The sequence below is a fragment of the Tiliqua scincoides genome, chromosome 2 (assembly GCF_035046505.1).
Source record: "Tiliqua scincoides isolate rTilSci1 chromosome 2, rTilSci1.hap2, whole genome shotgun sequence".
NCBI lineage: Eukaryota > Metazoa > Chordata > Lepidosauria > Squamata > Scincidae > Tiliqua > Tiliqua scincoides.
In genome coordinates, this window is record NC_089822.1 from 252951994 (window position 1) to 252975630 (window position 23637).

General features: G+C 48.4%; 1 protein-coding gene across 3 annotated transcripts; it reads left to right on the forward strand.

The window, feature by feature from the left end:
• Positions 1–1521: 1521 nt before the first annotated feature.
• LOC136640245 (zinc finger protein 420-like) lies at positions 1522–23325 on the forward strand. Of its 3 annotated transcripts, none has more exons than XM_066615220.1 (4): positions 1522–1598; positions 4460–4610; positions 6857–6943; positions 10302–23325. In XM_066615220.1, exons 2-4 carry the CDS (start codon positions 4481–4483, stop codon positions 12665–12667), a joined length of 2583 nt encoding a protein of 860 aa, XP_066471317.1. In that variant the 5' UTR covers positions 1522–1598; positions 4460–4480; the 3' UTR covers positions 12668–23325. The 3 variants fall into 3 exon arrangements, with proteins under 3 accessions (XP_066471317.1, XP_066471318.1, XP_066471319.1); XM_066615221.1 differs by having other exon boundaries at positions 4460–4586; XM_066615222.1 differs by lacking the exon at positions 1522–1598 and having other exon boundaries at positions 4567–4582.
• The last annotated feature ends 312 nt before the right edge of the window (positions 23326–23637 follow it).

Consider the following 23637-nt stretch of genomic DNA (forward strand, 5'->3'; position numbering starts at 1 on the left):
CAGCAAGGCTCTTCTTATGTTCTTATGTTACCAAACTTTTTAGCACCAGGACCCACTTTTTAAAATTACAATCTATCATGACCAATTAACCCCCCCCCCAAAAAAAATCTAGAAATAGTATTCTTATTATTATTATTATTTGCTTCTGAGGCTGCTAGAGACCTTCGTTATAGTAAGTGTATATGTAGGCATTTGCTAAACCCTCCCTAGAAGTGGAGTTCAAGGACTGTTCCCCCAAACCTTTAATCATTACAGGGTACCCAGAAGGCTGAACTGGAGGCAAGATGTGCAGTTAGGAACTTCCAGGCCAAACAAAAGGCTGAATCTGGATTCACATGTTATCTACTAGAAAAAATTGGAAAATGTGATATTATAACTTGGGGATATGGAGATTACTTCATACTACAGGTTAGCGCTTCAGCTAACAAATTTCTTCTCCAAACTGGGCAAGGGTGGTTGCAAAATTTTTTGTGTTTTTTTTAAATTTTGTTTTTAATGTTTCAAAAAATTTTCACAACCCACCAAAAATTAGCTTGTGATCCACTAGTGGGCCACAACCACTAGATCGGTGTTTGGGAAACACTCATCTAGTGGAAAACAAAGTTCATAGGAGCCTTAACACAGCCTTAAGAACATAAGAACAGCCCCACTGGTTCAGGCCATAGGCCCATCTAGTCCAGCTTCCTGTATCTCATAGCGGCCCACCAAATGGCCCAGGGAGCACACCAGATAACAAGAAACCTCATCCTGGTGCCCTCCCTTGCATCTGGCATTCTGACATAGCCCATTTCTAAAATCAGGAGGTTGCACATACACATCATGGCTTGTAACCCATAATGGATTTTTCCTCCACAAACGTGTCCAATCCCCATTTAAAGGTATCCAGGCCAGGCGCTGTCACCACATCCTGTGGCAAGGAGTTCCACAGACCAACCACACACTGAGTAAAGAAATATTTTCTTTTGTCTGTCCTAACTCTCTCAACACTCAATTTTAGTGGATGTCCCCTGGTTCTGGTGTTATGTGAGAGTGTAAAGAGCATCTCCCTATTCACTCTGTCCATCCCCTGCAGAATTTTGTATGTCTCAATCATGTCCCCCCTCAAGCGCCTCTTTTCTAGGCTGAAGAGGCCCGCACACCATAGCCTTTCCTCATAAGGAAGGTGCCCCAGCCCTGTAATAATCTTAGTCGCTCTCTTTTGCACCTTTTCCATTTCCACTATGTCTTTTTTGAGATGCGGCGACCAGAACTGGACACAATACTCCAGGTGTGGCCTTACCATCGATTTGTACAACTACATTATATTAGCCGTTTGAGAGGACCTTCTTCCTCATCTCTGGCAGAAATTCCTGCTCAAGGCCTCCCCACTGCCGAGAGCTCCAGGCCGGGATGTCTTGTGAGATGCACTCCAAGGGTTAAAGGAGGAGCTGCAGATTCCTAGAGGGACAAATGGGAAGAGGAAGTGGAGGGGGGAAAGCCCCCCTGCCCTGTCCACTGCTGTGCTTCTGCAGAGGCTGCTCTCTTTGTCTCCTTGCCGCATCTCCCTCCCTGCAGTGCCCTTGGAGGAAAGGGGGAGTCTCAGGGCTGCAGAGGGCCAGGTGAGGAAGACCCTGCGGGGCGATATGGGAGGGGGACGAAGAGACCCCATGCTGGGCTTAGACAGTGTTCTTGATGCTGCGGGGTTTCTTTTGTCTTTTAGCTGCATTTCATTTTTGAACCGCAGCACGTGTTGCTGCCCGCAGGGGTTGTGAGCTTCCCTGTGCCTGGTACTAACACACAACCAGGCGTGGATCCAGTGTTTGTGCTTGGGAGGGGGCCACGATCCCTACCGACTCCAGAGCCCAGCTCAGCCAGGCGGGTAGACCTGGGCTCTGGGTTGAACATAATGTCCTCTATGGCTGAGGTTTGCAGGGCGGGTAGACCTGGGCTCCCGGTTGAATTTCTGGCTGCTGGGAGGGTAGCCCTGGGTTCCTCGTTGAACTGGCTTCCATGGCCAAGGTTTACTGAGCGGGTAGACCTGGGCTACCGCCTAGCCTTGAAGCCCAGATCTACCTGCCTGATAGTCCTGGGTTCCCATTCCGCCTTTTCCAGGCAGGTAGACCTGGGCTCCTGGCCATGCTTGGTCTGTTTCCCATCCTGGTAGGCATCTTTCCCCTCTGGTGTCAGTTGGGGGGGGGGGCGCACACCCTTGGATCCACCCCCACACAGAACGGTGAGATACACGGTCAGATTAAGACCTTCAGAGACTTCAAGCGCCGGAAAGATTATGGTCCTACCGTTTATACGTAATTCGAAATAAAACAAAACACAACCATAAGATAAAATTTTTATTTTTCAAAATGAAACAAAACTTGCAGCAATATTTATTTACAGTAAATGCTACGGCACCATTCCGAGGAGCGAAAGTAACACGGGAAGGCATTTCCTCCATGTTGCCTTCGCCCCCCCAGACATGCTCCGAGAGTGAAGGGGAGGGCAGATTACATGGCGCATTTCAGAGCCATGCAGCACTTACAGTGCTGCCCCCTCCCGCTCTGCTAATGCTTTAATCATGTCCTAAAAATGAATCTGACGTAACAAATATGTTTCTATACTTAGCAGAGACAAGGCATCCAGCCTGTCTTGACCATAGTTGTTCTGTTGGGATTTTTAACATACTTCTGCCGAGAAAATGGTGGGGTTTTCTGGACTCTGTGTGTGTGTGTGGGGGGGGGGGGGATGCTTGGATTTGAAACCAGTCCAAGAGAAGGGGGAGAACTTGACATGAAGCTCTTTTCCATTTAGGCTGCATTCCCACATCAGACACAACAAGGTCTGTTTACATTTCAAACACATGGGAGTGGTGGGGCCATCAGGCCTTGGGTGAGGGGGAGCCACTGTGGGTCACATGAAATAATGCACTTTGAAAGATCACCTCTCTATCCACTCTAATTATGCAGGGGATGGACAGAGTGGATAGAGAGATGCTGTTTCCCCTCTCACACAACACCAGAGCCAGGGGACATCCACTAAAATTGAGTGCTGGGAGAGTTAGTACAGGCAAAAGAATTTTTTTTTTTTAATCCACTATGTAATTAGTTTGTGGGACTCCTTGCCATAGGATGTGGTGAGGCATCTGGCTATCAGATTTTGCAGCTGGAAAGGGTCCTTCTGGCACCAGTGCCTGATCTTCACCAGGAATGGATAAGGTCCCTGCCCTGCATGCTGCTCAGTGTCACTGTTAGGAACTGGGCTTGATGAGGAAAAGCAGGAGAAGCATAGAACCAAGGCTAAAAAAACTGGGGGGGGGGGGAGACAGGTTTTTGGTGGGCTTGGAAAGGCTGTACTAAGGCATGTTTTGCCAGAAGATTTCCTGGAGGTGACTGGACAGGCAGAGGCAGAAGATAAAAGGAGTAGAACTAAGCCATGTGGGTTTTGCCCTACCTGGGCATTTCTGCATCAGAAGGAGAGAAGTGAGAGAGATGGGAAGAGAATTTGGAATTGCACAAGGAAAGGAATTGCACTGGTCACTGACTGTCACAGACTGGTGGTCAGTCTGTGGAACTCCTTGCCGCAGGATGTGGTGATGGCGTCTGGCCTGGATGCCTTTAAAAGGGGATTGGACAAGTTTCTGGGGGAAAAATCCATGATGGGTTACAAGCCATGATGTGTATGTGCAACCTCCTGATTTTAGAAATGGGCTATGTCAGATGCAAGGGAGGGCACCAGGATGAGGTCTCTTGTTATCTGTTGTGCTCCCTGGGGCATTTGGTGGGCCGCTATGAGATACAGGAAGCTGCACTCGATGGGCCTATGGCCTGATCCAGTGGGGCTGTTCTTATGAAGTGAAACACAAAAAGGGCACAAAGGGTAAAAGTCTTCACAGGCAGTGAAACAGCTTTGGTGCCACACTCTAGATCACCTCATCTTTGGTGTGGAACAGAAGTGACAACTGTGTAGCCTGTTCAGGTAAGGGAGATCACCAGGGCAATGCCCAAGAAGGTTAGGAAGGTGTGCCCCCCCCCATCTTCTTTCCTGTGGTTTCTGTTCCTGCAAGACATGCGAGGAGTCAGCTCAGAAGAGCGTGAACTTCAGGGTGTGAGAATTGGGATGCCAATCCGTTGACGGGCAATATATTGTCCTTGGCCACCTCATTATTTGTCTGTCCTTGCCTATTTTCAGGTACTCCTTAGAGCTGAGAATTTATCTCTAAGAGTCGCTTTCTGTTTTTCACAGAGTAACTGGTCGCTTGTGTTACATTGCAGACTTGAAAGGCAGGGAGTCTTTTCATCCCAGCTGATGGCATTTGTCTCATAATGAAGAAAGATGGACACCAGACAGTGAAATGTTTCCAATAGACTGCAGGGACTATACCCAGTTCCTCCCACTTCACTTCCTCTTCCATGCTGTGAATGAAAGGAGAAGGGAGAGGATGCTACGTAGAAATGATTTGTGATTATTGGATATTTTCTCCTTGCAGGGTCTGGTGTCCTTTGAGGAAATGGCTGTACGTCTCACAGAGGAGGAGTGGGCTCTGCTGGATCCAGGCCAGAAGGCTCGGTACAGGGATGTCATGCTGGAGAATTACGGGACCGTGTCCTCTGTGGGTAAGGGTACCTCTCTCCCTCTGGGTACGAACCAAAGGCTTGAATTGCCCATCTTCTTTTGTTCTCACCGTCAGGTTTGCACTATAGAAATGGGACTGGAGCATCTGCCTAAGATTATTATTATTATTAACAGTATTTATATACCGCTTTTCAACTAAAAGTTCACAAAGCGGTTTACAGAGAAAAATCAAATAACTAAATGGCTCCCTGTCCCAAAAGGGCTCACAATCTAAAAAGATGCAAATGAATACCAGCAGACAGCCACTAGAACAGACAGTGCTGGGGTGAGGTGGGCCAGTTACTCTCCCCCTGCTAAAAAAAGGAGCACCCACTTGAAAAAGTGCCTCTTACCCAATTAGCAGGGGTCCAATTAGCAATATGCTTTCTGCACCCCAGTGTTGCGGATCTGAACTTGACCTGACCAACGGAAATGAAGAGAAAAAACAGGATATAATTTCCTTCATAAAGTGTTTGATTGAGAACATGACAAAGTTGCTAGGGGGATGCTAGACCTGCAGACTGGGTCTGATGTAGCTGCTGTTGACTCTCACTCCTCGCCATTCTCCTTCCTTTGCATTTTGGAGTTTCTTCGCTATTAATTGGTGGGGCTGTGTAGGACCAGGGAGTGCTGAGAAGGAATTTTGCATCATTTGCATGTCAACAAAGGCCCTTGGACCGTGCCAGTTTGGCAGCCCTGTCTAGTCATGTCAGGGCCCAATCCTACCCAACTGCGGCTTTGGAGCACTTTGTTCACACATCAAAAGTCATTAGGTGCTAATGACAGAAGAGAAAATGTGCAAATCTTGATCACATTTTCAAGTGATGGGAGGGTCAGTTATCACACAGGCCGCCCTTTCAGCAGTGCCACGTCTGCCACAGTGTGTCGAGGTTACGTAGCAGTTTTCTTATCTGCTTGCTCACAGCGGAATGTGGGTGTTTGCAAAAACAGTCCACACGCAGAGTGCATTCAATAGTAGAAAGAAACTTTAGTGCAGCCAGCAATACAAGATAACAGAAAATAGTTCAGAGTAACATCAAACAAAAATCCGGCATAACTTTGCCCTATACAAATAATAAATCAGCCTTCCCTGCAGTTACATTCTCTCCGTAGCCTACCATCCTGCCTGACTCCTGTCCACCTGGATATGAGGGCTCTCGCAGCCCTTTTAAAGTGCTAAGCGTGATTTCAGTCAGGGTGGTGTCTCTCTCTCTCGTGACTCTGACTCAGCACCTTTGTAATTAGCAAGTCTGTCCACCTGCTGCTTGCACGCTCACAGAGCAGAGGCTCTGCCTTATCCAAGGACAAATTCCTGGGGTTGTGTTCCTAACCCTGACACAGTGTCACTTTGGAGCTCTGCAGCTGAGAGGTGTCTGCAAAGTGAGACAGTGGCCCTCGTGATAATTGGGCTCTCCCAGAACCTCAGCAGTGTCTCCCTCTCTCGCCCCCCTCAGCCTACCCCTTACCCTGTAGTATTCCTTCCTTGCTGAGGCCTCCTTCCGCCTCTCCCTTCCAGAGCTTTGGCCGAGGCAGTACTGCTGAAAGGGTGGCACTGGGACAGCCAAATTATCACAGGGGCTGGATAAAGAGCTTTTAGGAGCCACATCTGGCCCACCAGCCTTTTGTTTGATGCCCCTGGTCTACATGGACTGACAGCAGCTCTTAAAGGATTCAGGAAGGGAATCTTTCTAGCCCTGCCTTGAGTTGGTGCTTGGGATGGATCCTGGGAATTCTTGCAGGCAAAGCAGGTGCTCTGCTCCTAATCTACAGCTGCTTCAAACTGGTGTGGATCACCAGTGAGAGTCCTGCTTGGGATGCAAAGGCAGGAGAAGGCCACATCCTTTCTCTGCTTGCCTAATTCCTTGTCTCTTTGCAGGGAGGGAATACCCTTAGAAGGAGGATGTGCAGGGAGATATTTGCTGCTCTAGTTGTGGCTTTCCTTCCATGTACTGAGAGTGGGATGAAAGACCCGCAGCTGGTTTTTTCTCCGCAGCTGGATTCCCAACGAGCAATTCAGTTTAGGGTTTATGAGCAGTGAGCTTATTACTCATGTTAACTACACTGATACTGTGGGCTCCCCAGCCCTGTTTCTACATCATATTCATGCATGTGAGTTCATAGAGCTTGCCGCTTCTCCTGTCCCACTTCTCCTGTCCCTCTGTGCCTTTTGTGTTGGGTGGATGGAGGCAGGACGGCCTAGAATCAGGTTATTTTGAAAATCTTTGATATTTTGTAGGTTCGGAAGTATCTCATATCCGTGTTTCTTTCTCAGATGAATTTCCCAAACCTCCTTTCATTTCCCAGATGGGAGAAGGGGAGTGGACATCTTTCCAAGATCTCACAGAAGAAGAATCAGCAGGTAACTTGATTATGAGTAGTAATGCTTAACATAGCAGTACCTCCACACTAGAGTGTGCTGAATGAATGGGTCCCGAAGGGTACTGTGATGCAAGGTGATCTTTGACCACAGTGCAAACTCCCACCCTTTGTGGGGTGACTTGGCATTGGTCAGGATCTCTTTGCTGTTCTGATCTCATCGCCTGCAAGCCCATGACTGCAACTTAGCCAAACTGTAGACTGAAAGTACCAATGCGATCTGAGTAGCTGATGCTCAGGCCCACCTGTTTTCTCTTCCACATTTCCTCTGGCTGTGTCTTTCCCAAGCCAGGGAGTGGGAAGACACGCAAAAGAAGCATGCGGGGGGTTGGAAATGCTCCCCCCACTAATTGCTGCCTGACAGCCCGATCCAGTGGTATGTGCCGTAAGGTAAATTTGCAAGCCCTTACCGTGTGCCCATCGCTGGAGCTAGCCCAGCATGAGCCTGCGCTGGGCCTGCTCTGGTGCTGGGCCTGTGTTCTGCTGCCTGGAGATCACCTGGACTGTCAGGAAGCGGAGAGGTGAGTGGGGGTGTGGGGGGAAGCAGGGGGATGGAATTCTGGGGTGGGGAAGGTGGGAGGAGGGCAGGGAGAGAATGGGGAGGAGGCATGGCGGGGGAGAGGGCGGGGTGAGAGGGAGGCAGAACTGGTGGAGCTCAGCTCCACTGGATCCTGAGACCCGTGTTGGGCCACGCAGCCTAATATGGGACTCTGATTATGCACCGTCTGAAGAGCTGCTGCAGAATCAAATAGCCCCATTATGGGGCTAGTGCCCTTACTTGGGGGAACGGGGTGGTGGTGGCTGCCCAGGGCACGCAGGATACCATGGCAGCCATTTTTGGGGCCGCAGCAGCCCCATACTCTGGGCAGCTCAGAATTGGGCTGCCTGGCAATTGTCTCATGGATGGGCCAGTGCTGTCAGAACCCAAAGGGGAGCCATGACTTACTTAGCCAGAATTCCACCATTTTGGAACTCTAGCAGATCAGTGCTTTTTGAAAGAGCATGTAGTTTTGAAACGTCTGCAAATGAGGTGTTCAGATATGAAGATCAGAATGGAAGAGAAGCATTTACGCTGACTTTGTTCCCTTGCCCGGGGAAGCCCGCACAGGCCTGCCAAATCTACCCAGACATTCACCAGGTCAATAGCTGATGCACGTCCATGTGGACCTGGGTTGTGGTATCAAGGTAGAGAAATTCCCATGTCCGTGCACAGTTTTGCTTATGCTCACAAGGGCCACACTAATGTTATCTGAACCCTGCAGGAGTTTCCGTTAACTTCATTAACTTCTGTTAATGCAGCCATCGCTGCATTCTGTGGGGGGGGGGGGGGGGGGTTTGACTTCTGGAAGTCCCCCGGGGTAAGCCTCAGCAGCTACCATGGCCTCAGCAGCTGCTGTGGATCAGCTTGGACCTGCGCCAGTAATATCGGTAATGCAAGTCTATACTGAACCATGCAGACGGATCAGGCTCAGGAAGAGGGTTTTGATTCAGCAGGCACTGACGTGGCTGAACTTGTCCCACTCCTAGAGCCAATCTGCCCATCCCCTGCCCCATTCCACCCCCTCCCCACTTTCTCCCCATCCTGTTTCGCTCCCTGCACCAAGCTTGTGCTTTCTTTCCTGGGGTTAGTTCCACTGAATTCATTGCAGCTTACTCCTGGGTTAACAGAATAGTGTTATGAGTATACAGTAAATCATTTAAAAAAAATTCCCATGAACTTAAAATGGCTTTATATATGAACATAAGTAGAGCCCCACTGGATCAGGCCAAAGGCCCATCTAGTCCAGTTTCCTGTATCTCACAGTGGCCCACCAGATGCCTCAGGGAACCCACAAGACAAGATATTGGCATCTCGCTGCCACTCCCCTGCATCTGGCATTCTATTTACCCTTACACCCCTCAATGAAGACACCAGCCTGTGGTCACTTTATAAAACATATATGACCATTTTTTTTTAAAATGCAACATACTGAACACACTTGTCCCTCCCTTGCTAGTTTGGGGTAGGCAAAAAACTGCCATCCATGGCCGATTTGGATGACAGAATAAAATTCCTGCCCAGCCCTCATGACGAGTGACCAGCTAATCTTAGACTGTACATACCCATCATGGCTTGTGATCTGTGATGGAGTTTCTCTCCAGAAATCTGTCCAATCCCCTTTTAAAGGCATCTAGGCAAGATGCCATCACCGCATTCTGAGGCAAGGCGTTCCACAAACTAATTACACGCTGGATAAAAGAAGTATTTTCCTTTGTCTGTCCTAACTCTCCCAACACTCATTTTTAGTGGATGTCCCCTGGTTCTGGTGATATGTGAAAGGGAAAAGAGCATCTTTCTATCCACTCTGTCCATCCCCTGCATAATTCTGTAGATCTCAATCATGTCCCCCCTCAGGTGCCTCTTTTCTAGACTGAAAAGCCCCAAACGCTGTAGACTTTCCTTGTAAGGAAAGCGCCTCAGACCAGTAATCATTTTGGTTGCTCTCTTCTGCACCTTTTCAATTTCCACTATGTCCTTGTTGAGATGTGGTGAACAGAACAGAACTGGACGCAATACTCCAGGCATGGTCTGACCATCGATATTTACAGTGGCATCATAATATTAACCACATTATTCTCAATACCTTTTCTAATGCTCCTAACATGGAATTAGCCTTCTTCACTGCCACTGCACACTGGGTTGACACTTTCATCAAGCTGTCCAGAACCACCCCAAGATCTGATCTGTCACAGACAGCTCAGAACCCATTAGCCATGAAGTTTTGATTTTTTGCCCCAATGTGCATTACTTTACACATTGAAACACATCTGCCATTTTGCTGCCCAGTCTCCCACTTTGGAGAGATCCTTCTGGAGTTCTTCACCATCACTTCTGGTCTTCACCACCCAGAAAAGTTTAATATCCTTTGCAAACTTGGCCTCTTCACTGCATATCCCTGACCCCAGGTCATTTAGGAACATGTTGAAAAGTACCTGTCCCAAAGCCATTCCTTGGGACACACCACTTTTCACCTCTCTCCACTGTGAAAATTGCCCATTGACATCCACTGTCTGTTAGGTTGCTGGCCATACCAGCATTCAGGTGATACTTGGTTATTTATTTCTGAATGTTCCTGCAACCTTCATGACCTCAGAAGACCTTCCAGACATGACTCTGAAGCCCTCAAAACACAATTTTTTCTTTTTCTTTCATCTTTTCAGGTGACTGTGTTTCTTTCTTCTTAACTAATAAAGAGTGGGGAAAAAATAAGACCCGAGTTTGGAGTATACCTGTCTAGCAGTTTTCTTTAGAGGTTCCATTTCTTGCTGCACTGCTAATCAAGATTCTGTCTCTATTCCAGGAAGCAACAGACAAGGCCATGAGGATCAGAGGGAGCCTCCTGGGGTGTCATCAGAAAGGACCATGCTTGACACAGAGGAAGTGACTTGTAAAGACCAGGACAGGTCAGGAAGGCAGAAGGAAAGCCCAGCACCTGCTTTCAGGACTCTGCGTCTTGTTCTTGAGCGTTGTGACGTCAATGAAATCTCAGCCTCAAAGGAACTTTACAAAGGAAAGAGAAGGGATAAGAGTTCTTTGCATGTGGAAACAATCAGTAGTAAATCAAACATTAACAGAAACAGCAAAACTCACACAGGGAAGACATCACTGAAATGCTCTGAAAGGAGAAAGAGACTCACTGCAAGTACACATCCTACAATCAATAAAAAGACCTGCTCAAGGGGAAAAGCTGCACATAGCTCAAAGGAGCAGGAGACAAACGAGACAGACAAATGGAGACATAAAAGTGATGCTTTCCCGGGTGGGGATTTCAATGTCATCACAGTCAATCCCGAAAAGGAAACTGAAAAGAGGAAGGAAAAATGCCCTGAGTGTGCACAAACGTTCAGCAATAAAGCAATTCTTAGAATACATCAAAGAACTCACACAGAGGTCAGACCACATAAATGCCTAGAGTGTGGAAAAAACTTCAGTCAAAGCTCATGTCTGACTTTGCATCAGACAACCCACACTGGAGAGAAAACGTGTAACTGCTTGGTGTGTGGGAAGACCGTTTGTAACTCTTCATACCTGACCCTTCATCAAAGAATTCACACAGGGGAGAAACCATATACATGCCTGGAGTGTGGAAAGACCTTCAGTTTCAGTGCAAACCTGACTGTGCATCAAAGAACCCACACGGGAGAAAAACCATATAAATGCATGGATTGTGGAAAGAGCTTCAGTTGCAGCTCAAAGCTGACTATTCATCAAAGAACTCACACAGGAGAAAAACCATATAAATGCATCGAGTGTGGACTGAGCTTCAGTTTTAGCACAGGCCTGACGTCACATCTAAGAACCCACACATTGGAGAAGCCATATACATGTTTGGAGTGTGGGAAAAGTTTCAGTCAGAGCTCACACCGGGCTGTGCATCAAAGAACTCACACAGGGGAGAAACGATGTAAATGCTTGGAGTGTGGGAAGAGCTTCCGTAACCTATCATACCTGACTGTCCATCATAGAACTCATACAGGGGAGAAACCATATAAATGCTTGGAGTGTGGGAAAACGTTCAGTCAGAGGTCATACAGGTCTGTGCATCAGAGAACCCACACAGGAGAGAAACCTTTTACATGCTTGGTGTGTGGGAAGATCTTCCGTAAGCATTCACACTTGACTGAGCATCAAAAAACTCACACAGGGGAGAAACCGTATACATGCAGGGAGTGTGGAAAGAGCTTCCGTTTCAGCACAGGCCTGACTGTGCATCAGAGAACCCACACAGGGGAGAAACCGCATAAATGTGTTGAGTGTGGAAAGGGCTTCCGTTTCAACATGGAGCTGATTGCACATCAAAGGACCCACACAGGGGAGAGACCATATAAATGCTTGGAGTGTGGAAAAAGCTTCATTTCAAGCAGAGACCTGACTTTGCATCAAAGAACCCACACAGGGGAGAAACCATATAAATGCTTGGAGTGTGGAAAAAGCTTCAGTCAGAGCTCAAACCTGACTTTGCATCGACGAACCCACACAGGGGAGAAACCATGTAAATGCTTCGAGTGTGGAAAAAGCTTCAGTGTGAGTTCAAGCCTGATTTCACATCAGCGAACCCACACAGGTGAGAAACCTTATAAATGCTTGGAGTGTGGGAAAAGTTTCAGTCAGAGCTCACACCGGGCTGTGCATCAAAGAACTCACACAGGGGAGAAACCATGTAAATGCTTGGTGTGTGGGAAGAGCTTTCGTAAGCCTTCACACCTGACTGTGCATCAAAGAACACACACAGGGGAGAAACCATATACATGCGTGGAGTGTGGAAAGAGCTTCAGTTGCAGCTCAAAGTTGACCCTTCATCAAAGAATTCACACAGGGGAAAAACCATATAATTGCATGGAGTGTGGAAAGAGCTTCAGTGTGAGCACAAGCCTGACTTCACATCTAAGAACCCACACAGGGGAGAAGCCATTTAAATGCATGGAGTGTGGAAAGAGCTTCCGTTTCAGCAACGGCCTGACTTCACATCTAAGAATCCACACAGGGGAGAAACCATTTCAATGCCTGGAGTGTGGAAAGAGCTTCCGTGTGAGGTCAAGCCTGACTTCACATCAAAGAACCCACACGGGTGAGAAACCACATAAATGTTTGGAGTGTGGAAAGAGCTTCAGTCAGAGCTACCAATTGATTTCTCATAATAGAACCCACATGGGAGAAACCGTATAAATGCTTAGAGTGTGAAAGAAACTTCACTGTGGGTTGAAAACATACTTTCCATCAAAGACAACCATATGGGAGTGAAAGCATCTAAGTGCTTGGACTATGGAAAGAGATTCAGTGCCTGCTCAGCTCTTACCTTTCATGAATGAATTTACACCAGAGAGAAACAAGGTTCCCTGTAACAATTCTGTCTTCGGTGCAGAGCTCTTCTGTTGTTGCATGGTTTTGGATGGGGCTTCTGGATGCTTCCTGTGATTATGTCATACGTCATTGCGAACTTCTGGATAGCTGAGCTCAGAGCTGCAAGGAACGTGGCTTTGATCTATATGGCCTCATAGCTCAGAGGGAACAGTGGTGAGAAACCATTTAAATGCTTGGAGTGTGGTGAAAACTTCTGCCATATGGAATGCCTGAAATCACATTAAGTCATTTCTGCCCAAGGTTGCATATACCCAACTGGGATCGAATATGGGCTGGGTTAAAATGGGTTAAGGCACTTACATGGGAAAGAAACCACATCAATGCTTTTTACTCTTGGGAAAAGCACTTCCCTCTTTTTACTCCCCAAAATTAACTCAAGGTATTCTGATACTACTGGGAACTAACATCATGAACATTATAATGTCCATGAGAACCACTTCAAAACTAGTTTCTCAAAAGAACAATGGCGCCATCAGCTTATAGGAGATAACATAAAATACGCAGTACTATTTTGCCATTTTTAGGAACAGTTAGATAGAAAAGTTTTAGATATATAAATTAATAAAAAATGGAGTTTGAATTAGGAACACACAGCTTATACTTGTAGAGATTAGAAAAGTACTCAAAAACCATATGCAGTTTTGATGTACTCTGTAAAGCATTTTCTCTTTCATTTCTGAGAATAGAATCACTTGGTATCAGTAAGGAATCTGTAAAATCTTTTAGGTGAGACTCCACCTCAGTGCACCTGGGAATCTATCTTGAAGGAGAAGTCTGTGTCTCTCCATACCTGGTGGACATCTGCTCCAGGTCTCATGAGAACAGGTCTCATGAGAAGGCACCAGTGTTCTCAGGACTGTGTTAGGCCTTTAAAGCAAGGGTCTCCAAACTTATTGGCCAGAGGGCTGCATCAAATATGTGATGTGGAGGGCCAGAAAAAAATTTAAATAAATAAATTAGAAATAGAACTTAGATGAGTGAATAAATGAATAAATTGGCTCTCTGGCCAATTCAACCTCTCTGGCCTCAGAACACCCTCCAGACACAATCAGAGCACAGTTCTGGTCATGTTCAGTTGAGTGGGCCAGAGGCTTTCAGAGGACAAGAGGTTGACCGCGGGCCGGAAAGAGGCTTGCTGCGGGGCGCATCTGGCCCCCGGACCGGGTTTTGGAGACCCCTGCTTTAAAGTCATGTGCTGGGCCTGAGGATTAGGAATTTGCATCAGCAGTGAGTTGCAGGGAGGGAGGGGGGTTAGCCTTTTGCCTGTCGTGGTCTAGAACAGCGTTTCTCAAACTGTGCTCCTCGGACCGCTGAGGCTCCCTGAAACCCCTTAACAGGTTCCACAAGCATAAGTGGCCACCACCTGCTTGGCACTGTGCCACTTCACACGTGCGTTGGCACTTTGGACTTCTCAAGTCTCCACACCTGCTATGGCAAGGCTTCCGGAGACTCTGTTTAGGAGTGTAAAGGGCTCCAGGGACCAAAGAACAGGTTTGAGAACCAGTGACTCAAGACCTCTGATTCGCTTTAAATTCTGCAAAGATTGTGAGGCCATAAGATTTAGCTCGTTTATCTTATGCCTACATCCAAAGCACAGCATAAAGTGCAGCATGCACACCAGCCTAATGTTCTGCACCAGCTAAAAAACAGAGAAACAAAAGATTTTTTTCAAATTTCACTGCTGAAATCCCAGAACCATTGAAGATGTCCTAAGTGCAGATGGGAGCTCTTTCACATCTCCACCTTTCCCTGCTGAAGTGCCAGTCTCTGCTCTTTCCATTCTCTGGGCCTGAGAAGAGGGCAGCAGGGCAGAAGAGGACGTGGTCACAGCCCCCACTCTGAAAGGTGGCTTATGGTGGCTTGACAGTCAGGCTGCTGTTGCAGCAATGGCAAGGAAATGGAAATGGCAAGAGGCTCAGCTTAAGTAGGGTCTCTGAGAGGCTCCACTGGCAGAGGTAAGTTGATAGAGGGGGTGGACTGAAGTGAGGGAGGAGGACTAATGGTTGCATGTTGGGGTAGGAACTGGGGGCATGTTGGGGAGGAAGGGGGTGGGTCTCGCCCAGAAGTGTGCCCGGATCCTATCCCTAACTTCTCCACAGTACACCCAGTGGTGGGATTCAGCTGGTTCGCGCCGGTTCTATAGAACCCCTACCTAATTCAGTTCTTGGTTCTGAGAACCGTTTGCTGGCCGGAGAGCGCACGCGCAGCTCTGACGCCTCCTGTGACTGTGCCGAGAATGTGGGAGAGGGCACCAACAGCCGCCATGCAGCCTCGCTGACAAGAGCAAGAGGAGCAGTTCAGCTGCCCGCTCCGTGCCTCTCCTCCCCGGCCGAGCTAGCCGGCTCAGCTCTCCAGGTGGGTCGGGGGCGCGGGTGGGACGAAGAGGAGGGCACTGGAGCTGCTCCTGCCCAATGAGCCCCCGCCGCCCCCGAGAGCGAGCCCCTCCGCCGCGCATCCCCTCCTGCCCATGCAACCTCCCTAATGAGGGCAAGAGGAGCAGTCCAGCTGCCCGCCCCGCGCCTCTCCGAGCTGGCCGAGCTTGCCAGCTGGCAAGTAGACTGCTCCTGGTGGGCCGCTGTGAGATACAGGAAGCTGGACTAGATGGGCCTATGGCCTGATCCAGTGGGGCTGTTCTTATGTTCTTATGCGCCTGGAGGCTCCTTGGGCTCAGCTCTCCCTGTGGGTGGGGGGGGTGCAGGAGGGACGCTGAGTAGACACTGTCAATCAGAAGGCGAAGAAGGAAGCATCTCATCTTTGTCACTGAGGCTGCGATCCTATCCACACTTTCCTGGGAGTAAGCCCCATTGAACACAATGGGGCTTACTTCTGAGTAGACATGCCTAGCATTGCGTTGTCAGTCCGGAGGAGAATGAAACGCAGCCCCGGGACCTCCAAGGGGCACCTCCTCCTTCCAGCTCCAGACTGCAGAAGTTTTTGGAGCTCCCCCTCCACTTTTGATCCAGGCAAGAGGGTCAGTCTCTCAGTGTCTCACCCCACTAGTGTCTCTCCCCAGAAGACTTTTTGCCCCTAAGGGACATCAACCCCCCCATCTCTCACACAGGAAGGGACTAAGCCCCATTGACTAGAATGGGACTGACTTTTGAGGAGACTCTCATAGGCTGGTGCTCCGAGGCTGCAATCCTGCCCACACTTCCCTGGGAGTAAGCCCCATTGACTAGAATGGGACTGACTTCTGAGGAGACTCTCATAGGCTGGTGCTCCGAGGCTGCAATCCTGCCCACACTTCCCTGGGAGTAAGCCCCATTGACTAGAATGGGACTGACTTCTGAGGAGACTCTCATAGGCTGGTGCTCCGAGGCTGCAATCCTGCCTGCACTTCCCTGGGAGTAAGCCCCATTGACTAGAATGGGACTGACTTCTGAAACCCTCTGGCGAAGGGGAGCCCTGCATGCTTCCTCAGGCGACTGCTGCTTCCCCCACTCTACTCTGCTTTGCCTGCCTGGCCGGCTCCTCTCCTAGGAGAAGGAGGAGGGGAAGCCACAGCAGTTGGGAAGGGCGGGTAGTTCAAAACTGAGTGAGGGAAACCTTCAGCCACCTTCCTCCTCCTCCTCCTCCTCACTAGGGCAATGCGCTGGGGCTGAGGAGAGGAGCAGAGTCCCTACTTGTTGCTACTTCTTCTGCAGTAGGCAGGGAGCAGCGCCCCACAGGCTCCTCTTGGGCTTCCTCCCCCACCCTCTGCTCCTGTCAGCTCTTGGGGTGGGCTCCATTAGCCCCATTTAACCCCCCCCATTGATTTGCAGGACTGAGCACTGGGAGGGAGGCTGCTTCTTGTGCCTCACTCTAGGTGACTGACCCACACCCACCCACCCAGTCCTGTTTCTGTCATGGTTACTATTGCAGGCATCTTCCTGCTCCAGAAATAGCTGTGGGGGAGAGTTTTGTTAATGAAATGCAGAAGGGGATTGGCTCCTTTGAGCATCCTTGAATTATACCTACTCAGAGTTGCCTCAGGGTGTTAATTATATTTTTGTGCATCTGGTGGTAGGGACAGTATTTTTCCTCATTTTTTTAAAATCTGGGGTGCCCCTTCCTCTGTGGTTAAAGGGGCATTTGTATTCTGATTTTAACTATATAGACAACTTCATGTGAAGCAACCCTCATATTAACCAGGTGAATAGCGTCATGCCTGTTTACAGCATAATAACTTCTACAGATAAAGTTGGTTTCATCCCAGCAGAGACCTCAGGAGTTCGGTTCATGCTAATTGGAGGAGAATGTTTTGAGTAGTTACGCCATTTCTGCCCAATGTTGCATATTTGCAACAGGGAACAAATGTGTACACCTGTGGGCTGGGCAAAAATGGGTTAATTAATATTGTATCTGCAGTGAAATGTATAAGGGTGAAACTATCATATTTACACTCGTACACTGTTTGTCAACCAGTGGTACGGGTACCACCAGTGGTATTTGAGTGGTACTTTCTGGTGGTACTTGTGGGACCTCCTGACATCGACTGCCTGGCAGCGAGACCAGTGACTAGGACACTGTTTCTCAACCAACTGTACAGGTACCTTGAGTGGTACTTCCTGGTGGTACTTGTGACTCCCCTTCCCACAAGCAGCCCTGACCCCATGGAGCCCTGACCCTCTCTCCCATGCAACCCTGACCCCCGTGGAGCCCTGACCCCCTCCCTTAAGCAGCCCTGACCCAAGCAGCTCTGACCCCATCCCACGTGCACCCATGGGTATCTGGATAATTGATGGGAATAGTGGGGGGGGGCTACTGAACACCTGATGGGGATACTGGGGGGGACTGGATATTGTCATTAGGACATAGAACCTGTTGTTAATTTATTTGAATCCCACCACTGAGTACACCCACTGGCTCTTCATGGATTTATGCCAGAAAAATGACTGGTGTTGGTCCTTGGAGATCCATAGATGATCAATTAGCCTACAGGGAGGGGGAATAAGTGGAAAATATTTTCCTAGAGGCTGTCTCATCATTGCCCTCTCTGAACTAGTGTGCAGCACAGCCTCCATTGGCTTGGGGGCATGCTATAATATGGCAGGAGTTTGGATTGGGCAGGCCATTCTTCCTCTGCTCTGTCCCCGTCTTCCTTTTCCAATCCGGGAAGCAGGAGAAGGAGGAGCAATAGACGAAAGTGGGGCCCCCTAACCAGTCTGCTGCCTGAGGCCATTGCCTCAATTGGCCTCATAGATAGTCCAGCCATAACGTGTATATTGCCCTCCAGGACAAATTGAATCCTGACAAGCAATTGAGCAAAAAAGGGGGGAGGGTTTAAGTGCTTGGACTTTGGAAGGAGTCTAGTCGAAGTGGTACAGTGGAAAACATGGTGCCCATCACTGGCGTCACTAGAGGGTGTGGGGGGTGCGGGCCGCACCAGGTGACGCGCTGGGGGGGTGACATGCCCTGGGGGAGGACACGCTAACATCGTGGAGTTAGGAGCTACTGCGTCATGCCATACACCGTTGGATGTGGAATGGCTGGAAGAGTGCAGTGCAAAAAACAGAACTGAAATAGCTCCTTTCGTTCAAAAGTTATGGCGAAAACACCGGAAGGAAAAAATGCATGGAGCCCTATGGAAAGTGAAAGTGAGCTGTATCGCGCGTTTACCCGAGAGTAGATGCACTTGCCATAGTCCGTTGGAAAGGGCAGGCTGAGAGGAATCCAACGACACCAGAATGGTCCAGATCCAATGAATGCAGCCCCCCAAAACACCCGAGAATCTCCCCCCTCCCAGCCGCGAGTCTGAGCAAAAATGAAGCCATGTGGCCGTGTTTACTCGCGAGTAGGCAGACTTGCCTTAGTCAGGCAGGCTGAGAGACTCCAAGGATGTCAGAATGTTCCTCATCCAATGAGTGCTGCCCCCAAAAACACCAGAGAAGGAGGTTCCTGCCTCCCAGCTGCCTCCCTCCCAGTCTAGAGCCCTATGGAAAGCAAAGCAGCCTCCAGGTTGTGTTTATTATTATTATTATTATTATTATTATTATTATTATTATTATTATTAAGAACAACAACAACGGTATTTATATACCGCTTTTACTTGCGAGTAGGCAGATGTGCCTTGGCTGGTGGTCAGGCCAGGCAAAGCGGAATGTGAGGACACCAGAAGAGTCCTGATCCTTCTCGCGCTCCAGAAGTTGTTCCAGAAGGCAGCCATCCCCCACCCCCCCTAAAAAGACCAAAAAAGAGGCTTGAATGATAAGGAGAAAGTTTTCTATTTTGCACTTGCAAAGCCAGGTGGGTCTTCAAGATAATGTCCTTGAAATAGAAGAACTTTAAACTGGACACTGGGAGGGCTGAAGAGCTCACTGATTCTTTTGGGGGGGTTGTTATTGCAGGCAGACTACAGAGTAAGCTCCATTGACCACTATGGGACTTACTTCAGAGTAGAAATGCATAGGCTTGGGCTCACAGGCTGCAATCTTACCCACACTTTCCTGAGAGTAAGCCCCATTGACAATAGGACTTACTTCAGAGTAGATTCACTTGGTGGAACAGGACTGGCTCACCCTTATTTAATTATTTTATTTTATTTTAATTTAATTGTTTATTTTAATTGCTTGATGATGTCACTTCTGACCATGACATAACTTCTAATGGGTCCTGGACAGATTGTCATTCTAAAAAGTGGGTCCCAGTGCTAAACGTTTGAGAACTGCTGCAATAAGGTGTTAGTAAGTTGACACCGGGTTTGTGTGTGTGTGTGTGTGAGAGAGAGAGAGAGAGAGACTCTATAAGTTTTCAAAATCACTAAAATCAGAATTTGGAGGAATAATACCATCATGTTGTATATCAATCAATGTGTAATTTCATGCAGAATGCAATGAAACAAACCACATTGAAATATCTGTGTTCTAACAAAAGGTACAGCCAAAAAACCAGTGGGGGTGGGGTGATGGAACTCAAAAACTCAAGCACAGCCACGCAAACAGCCCCATTTCTCCTCCTCTTGGCACATCCACCCCACACACAAATCTCCACGCGTGGCGTCAGCAGTGGTGCCCTGAGCTCCTCCTGCTTGCCATATGGGCAGGGCTTCCTCAGAACTCTCAGCAAGAGCTCTGCAGAGCCAGCCATCCTCTCGCTGCCACTGCAATGAGCAGTTGCATCGGGCCAGCAAGGGCTCCGGCGGTTGAGGTCTGAACCCAGGAAATCACTCAGGTCCTGTGCACAGGAGGAAATGTGACAAGCACTATGTTTGACTAGTCTGTAGCAAGTAGCAGCTGTTCCTGATTGCCAGCTCTGTGCACCTGATTGTGGGCGTGCCTTGTGCGTAAAACAAGGCTGCGGACAAACGCTCCTAGAGCTGGGGGGAATAGGAATCAGGCTGCCGTATATGTGTGTTGCTGTATGCCGTATGTTCAACCATGTTATGGTAAATATCCTTGTATATACGTAATATACCTTGGTGATGGAACCTAACTTTCATGTCAAGTACTTCTTTGCCTGCTGAGGGATTGCCTTGGACATTAGCCTCAAGTTTCTGTTGTGCTGTCGTTTGTTTTCGCTCTGTTGGGAATTCCTACAAACCTCCCGCAACAGGTCTCCAGCGGGCTGAGTGCCCATTGGAGATGGGGGCTCCCTGGGGGCTGGATTGGGGGCCCCCGAGGGCCGCAAATGGCCCATGGGCCTGAGTTTGGGCACCCCTGTTCTATATTATTCCCTTAACGGTATTAATGGTTGTTTTTGGGTCTCTAATTATTTGTCAATTTACTAATTCTTAATCTTTACAGCAGTGTGTGATTCTTGGATGGAGAAAACCTGCTTCAACTAAGTCCAGTGCTGGCCACCATGTCACACTACTGAATTGTTTTGCCAGTTCAGGAGGAGGGCTGTTCTGTGGCGGGAGGGTTTCTGCTCTGAGAAGCTGGGATGCCTGCAGACCTTTCCCCTACTCCAGGTTGAAGGACTGGCAGTGACGGTGGTGGGAGACTTACAGCTTTGGGGCGTTAAGCCCGGTTCTGTGGTCATTCAAGCCAAACGTGATCCTGTGTCTGCTGGGACTGGAAGGTTTTGATTCTTCCCTGCAGGACAGGCTTAAGGGGGTCTGGCACAGCCATGCAATGAAATTGATTGGTGGGGGTTTAGGATGGCAGAAAGGAGGCCCATCTTCACACAGCTCGTTCCACACAGTGGAATTCTTTGCCCCAAGGGGTGGAGACGGCCATGAGCTTGGAGAACTTTGAAAGAGTACCCGGCCCCACCCCCTCATTTATTCATTTACTTGGAACATTTTTACTCCATGTTAGCAAAAGCTCAAGGCGACTTATAGAGCCCAATAAAAATCTATCTAAACTTGCAGTGTTGTATAAAATTAAATTTGAAAACAGACATATTAAGAAAATTAGCAACCTAGAAATTTGCAATACAACATACTTGGACAGCCTGATCACCTAATGTGAAAGGCTGGACTAAAACCAGCAACCTTTCCATGGAAACCACCAAGGCAGGGCTAAGTTAAAAAATTAAAAAAAGCAGCACACAGCAAGCTAAAAATATGAAGGCAACGAAAGAAATGGTCCAGGTGGAACCAGTCTGTGATATCCCACATGTAATGAAGCTGCTGTCACCTGACCTGGTGACAGGCACAGCAGTGACTTCAAAGGGCTCCACGGGTGGTGGTGGGCTGAAGACAGGGAGGGGAAAATAAGGGCAGCATGTCGGGGCAGCACTGGGAAGAGTGTCAGTGGAGGAAAGGGGTGATCTGATGGCAGCGATGTGCGTCTGGATCCTATTCTTCAACCACCCACTCACAATGCCCACTTCCTCGGTTGGTCTCATGGATTGGCTGACCATAACTGAAAATACACATTGCCCTCCAGGAGTCACTGAATCCTGAAGACTAATTGAACAAATACAAAGAGGGATTCAGATTCCACCCCCTTCCAGAGCTTGGAAGCGTCTGAGCTACTCAGTAAGTTGGGTGAGGTGAGATTTATTAAAATAGGATGAAAGAATCATCTTCCCACTCTCATGAATCTCTCTCTCACACACTCACACACACACAAACACACACCAGGGCTCTGAGTGACTCAACAAGTGGGGCATGTGAGATTTGTTAGAAAAGGATGAAAAGCTCATTTTACCACCCTCATGAATCACACACCCAGACTCTGCTCTGAAGGGGGTAGAGCCCCAAGCAGCTCACTATAATCCTGGATTAAGAACATAAGAACAGCCATAGGCCCATCTAGTCCAGCTTCCCACCAAATGCCCCATCTCACAGCGGCCCACTAAATGGCCCAGGGAGCACACCAGATAACAGGAGACCTCATCCTGGTGCCCTCCCTTGCATCTGGCATTCTGACATAGCCCATTACTAAAATCAGGAGGTTGCACATACACATCATGGCTTGTAACCCATAAAGGATTTTTCCTCCAGAAACTTGTCCAATCCCCTTTTAAAGGCATCCAGGCCAGATGCTGTCACCACATCCTGCGGCAAGGAGTTCCACAGACTGACCACACGCTGAGTAAAGAAATATTTTCTTTTGTCTGTCCTAACCCGCCTAACACTCAATTTTAGTGGATGTCCCCTGGTTCTGGTGTACATGTTCTGGTGCAGCACTGTCATCATGTACCTCTGCTGGAACAGGAAGACCTGGCAATAGGTTTTGGACACAGGGGACAGATGGTGCTCTTTACCCTTGAGCATCATTATTCTTGGGGTGCTCCTTAACTATGTGGTAAGAAGGATGAGGAAGCGAGAGATTAACAGGAACTGAGCAGCTTGCAGCCCAATCCTAATGAAATCTCCCATCCCCAAAGCAGCTGTGCCAATGGAGGGTGCGCTGTATTCTGCATCAGGGGATTTGGGTTTTCCAAATGTCCAAGAATTTTTTTAAAAAAAATCAGGAGCAGAAGCTAAGCTACCTCGAAACACTGTGATTCCTCCTGCAGATGATTGAGTTAGATTGGGGGGAGGGGGAGCAGGGTGTTCTATTCTAATGCCATGGGAAGGAGCAGGGGGACGGGACTGGGCTGCCCTCTCAACTGCCACTGCCCCTGCACTGCTAGGCTGGAACCAGCTCTGCCCTCCTCACCTCCAGAGATCCTGAAAGACCCGTGTTCATTCCAAGGGTCCTCCAACCTAACTGCCAACATGGCACTCATCATGTTACATGATATTCTGGTTCAAGAGTATGAACAGATGACATTCATGTGTTGCACTGAGTCAGATCATTAATTTGCCACCTGCATCCTTTTTAAACATGTTGCTACCAAGTCAGGTTTCCCCCACCCTGTCCTGATTCCCCTGATTTGCTGACTCTACATGCAGGACATCACATTCGTCTCTACAGAACTGCATCTGACTGGTGTGGGCCCAATGATCAAGCCTGTCAAGATCATTCTGAATCCTCATTCAATCTTCCAGGTTGTAAACTGTCCCTCTCCTCCAGTTCTGAATCATGTGCACATTTTATAAGCAACCCCCGCGACATCATCTATATAGTTAATAAAAACTGTGAACAGCACAGAGCCCTGTGGTGCTTGATTCCTCCCTCTGGTTGACACAGAGTCGTTTAATATCGCTCATTGACATGCTTGTTCAATCAGCTTGGAACCCAGCTGAGAGTAGTTCCATCTAACCCACTCTTGACTCTTTGATCCACAAGGATTTCATGGGAGACTTTGTCCAATGATTTGCTGAAATTTAGCTGCAGTCTGTCACTGGCTTTCCCACAGTCAACCTGACTAGTCACTGTATCTAAGGAGATGTGTTTAGTCTGCCAAGATCACACATATTATTACAGTTGTGGGGAAAGGGAGCCCTGCCCACCAGCCCA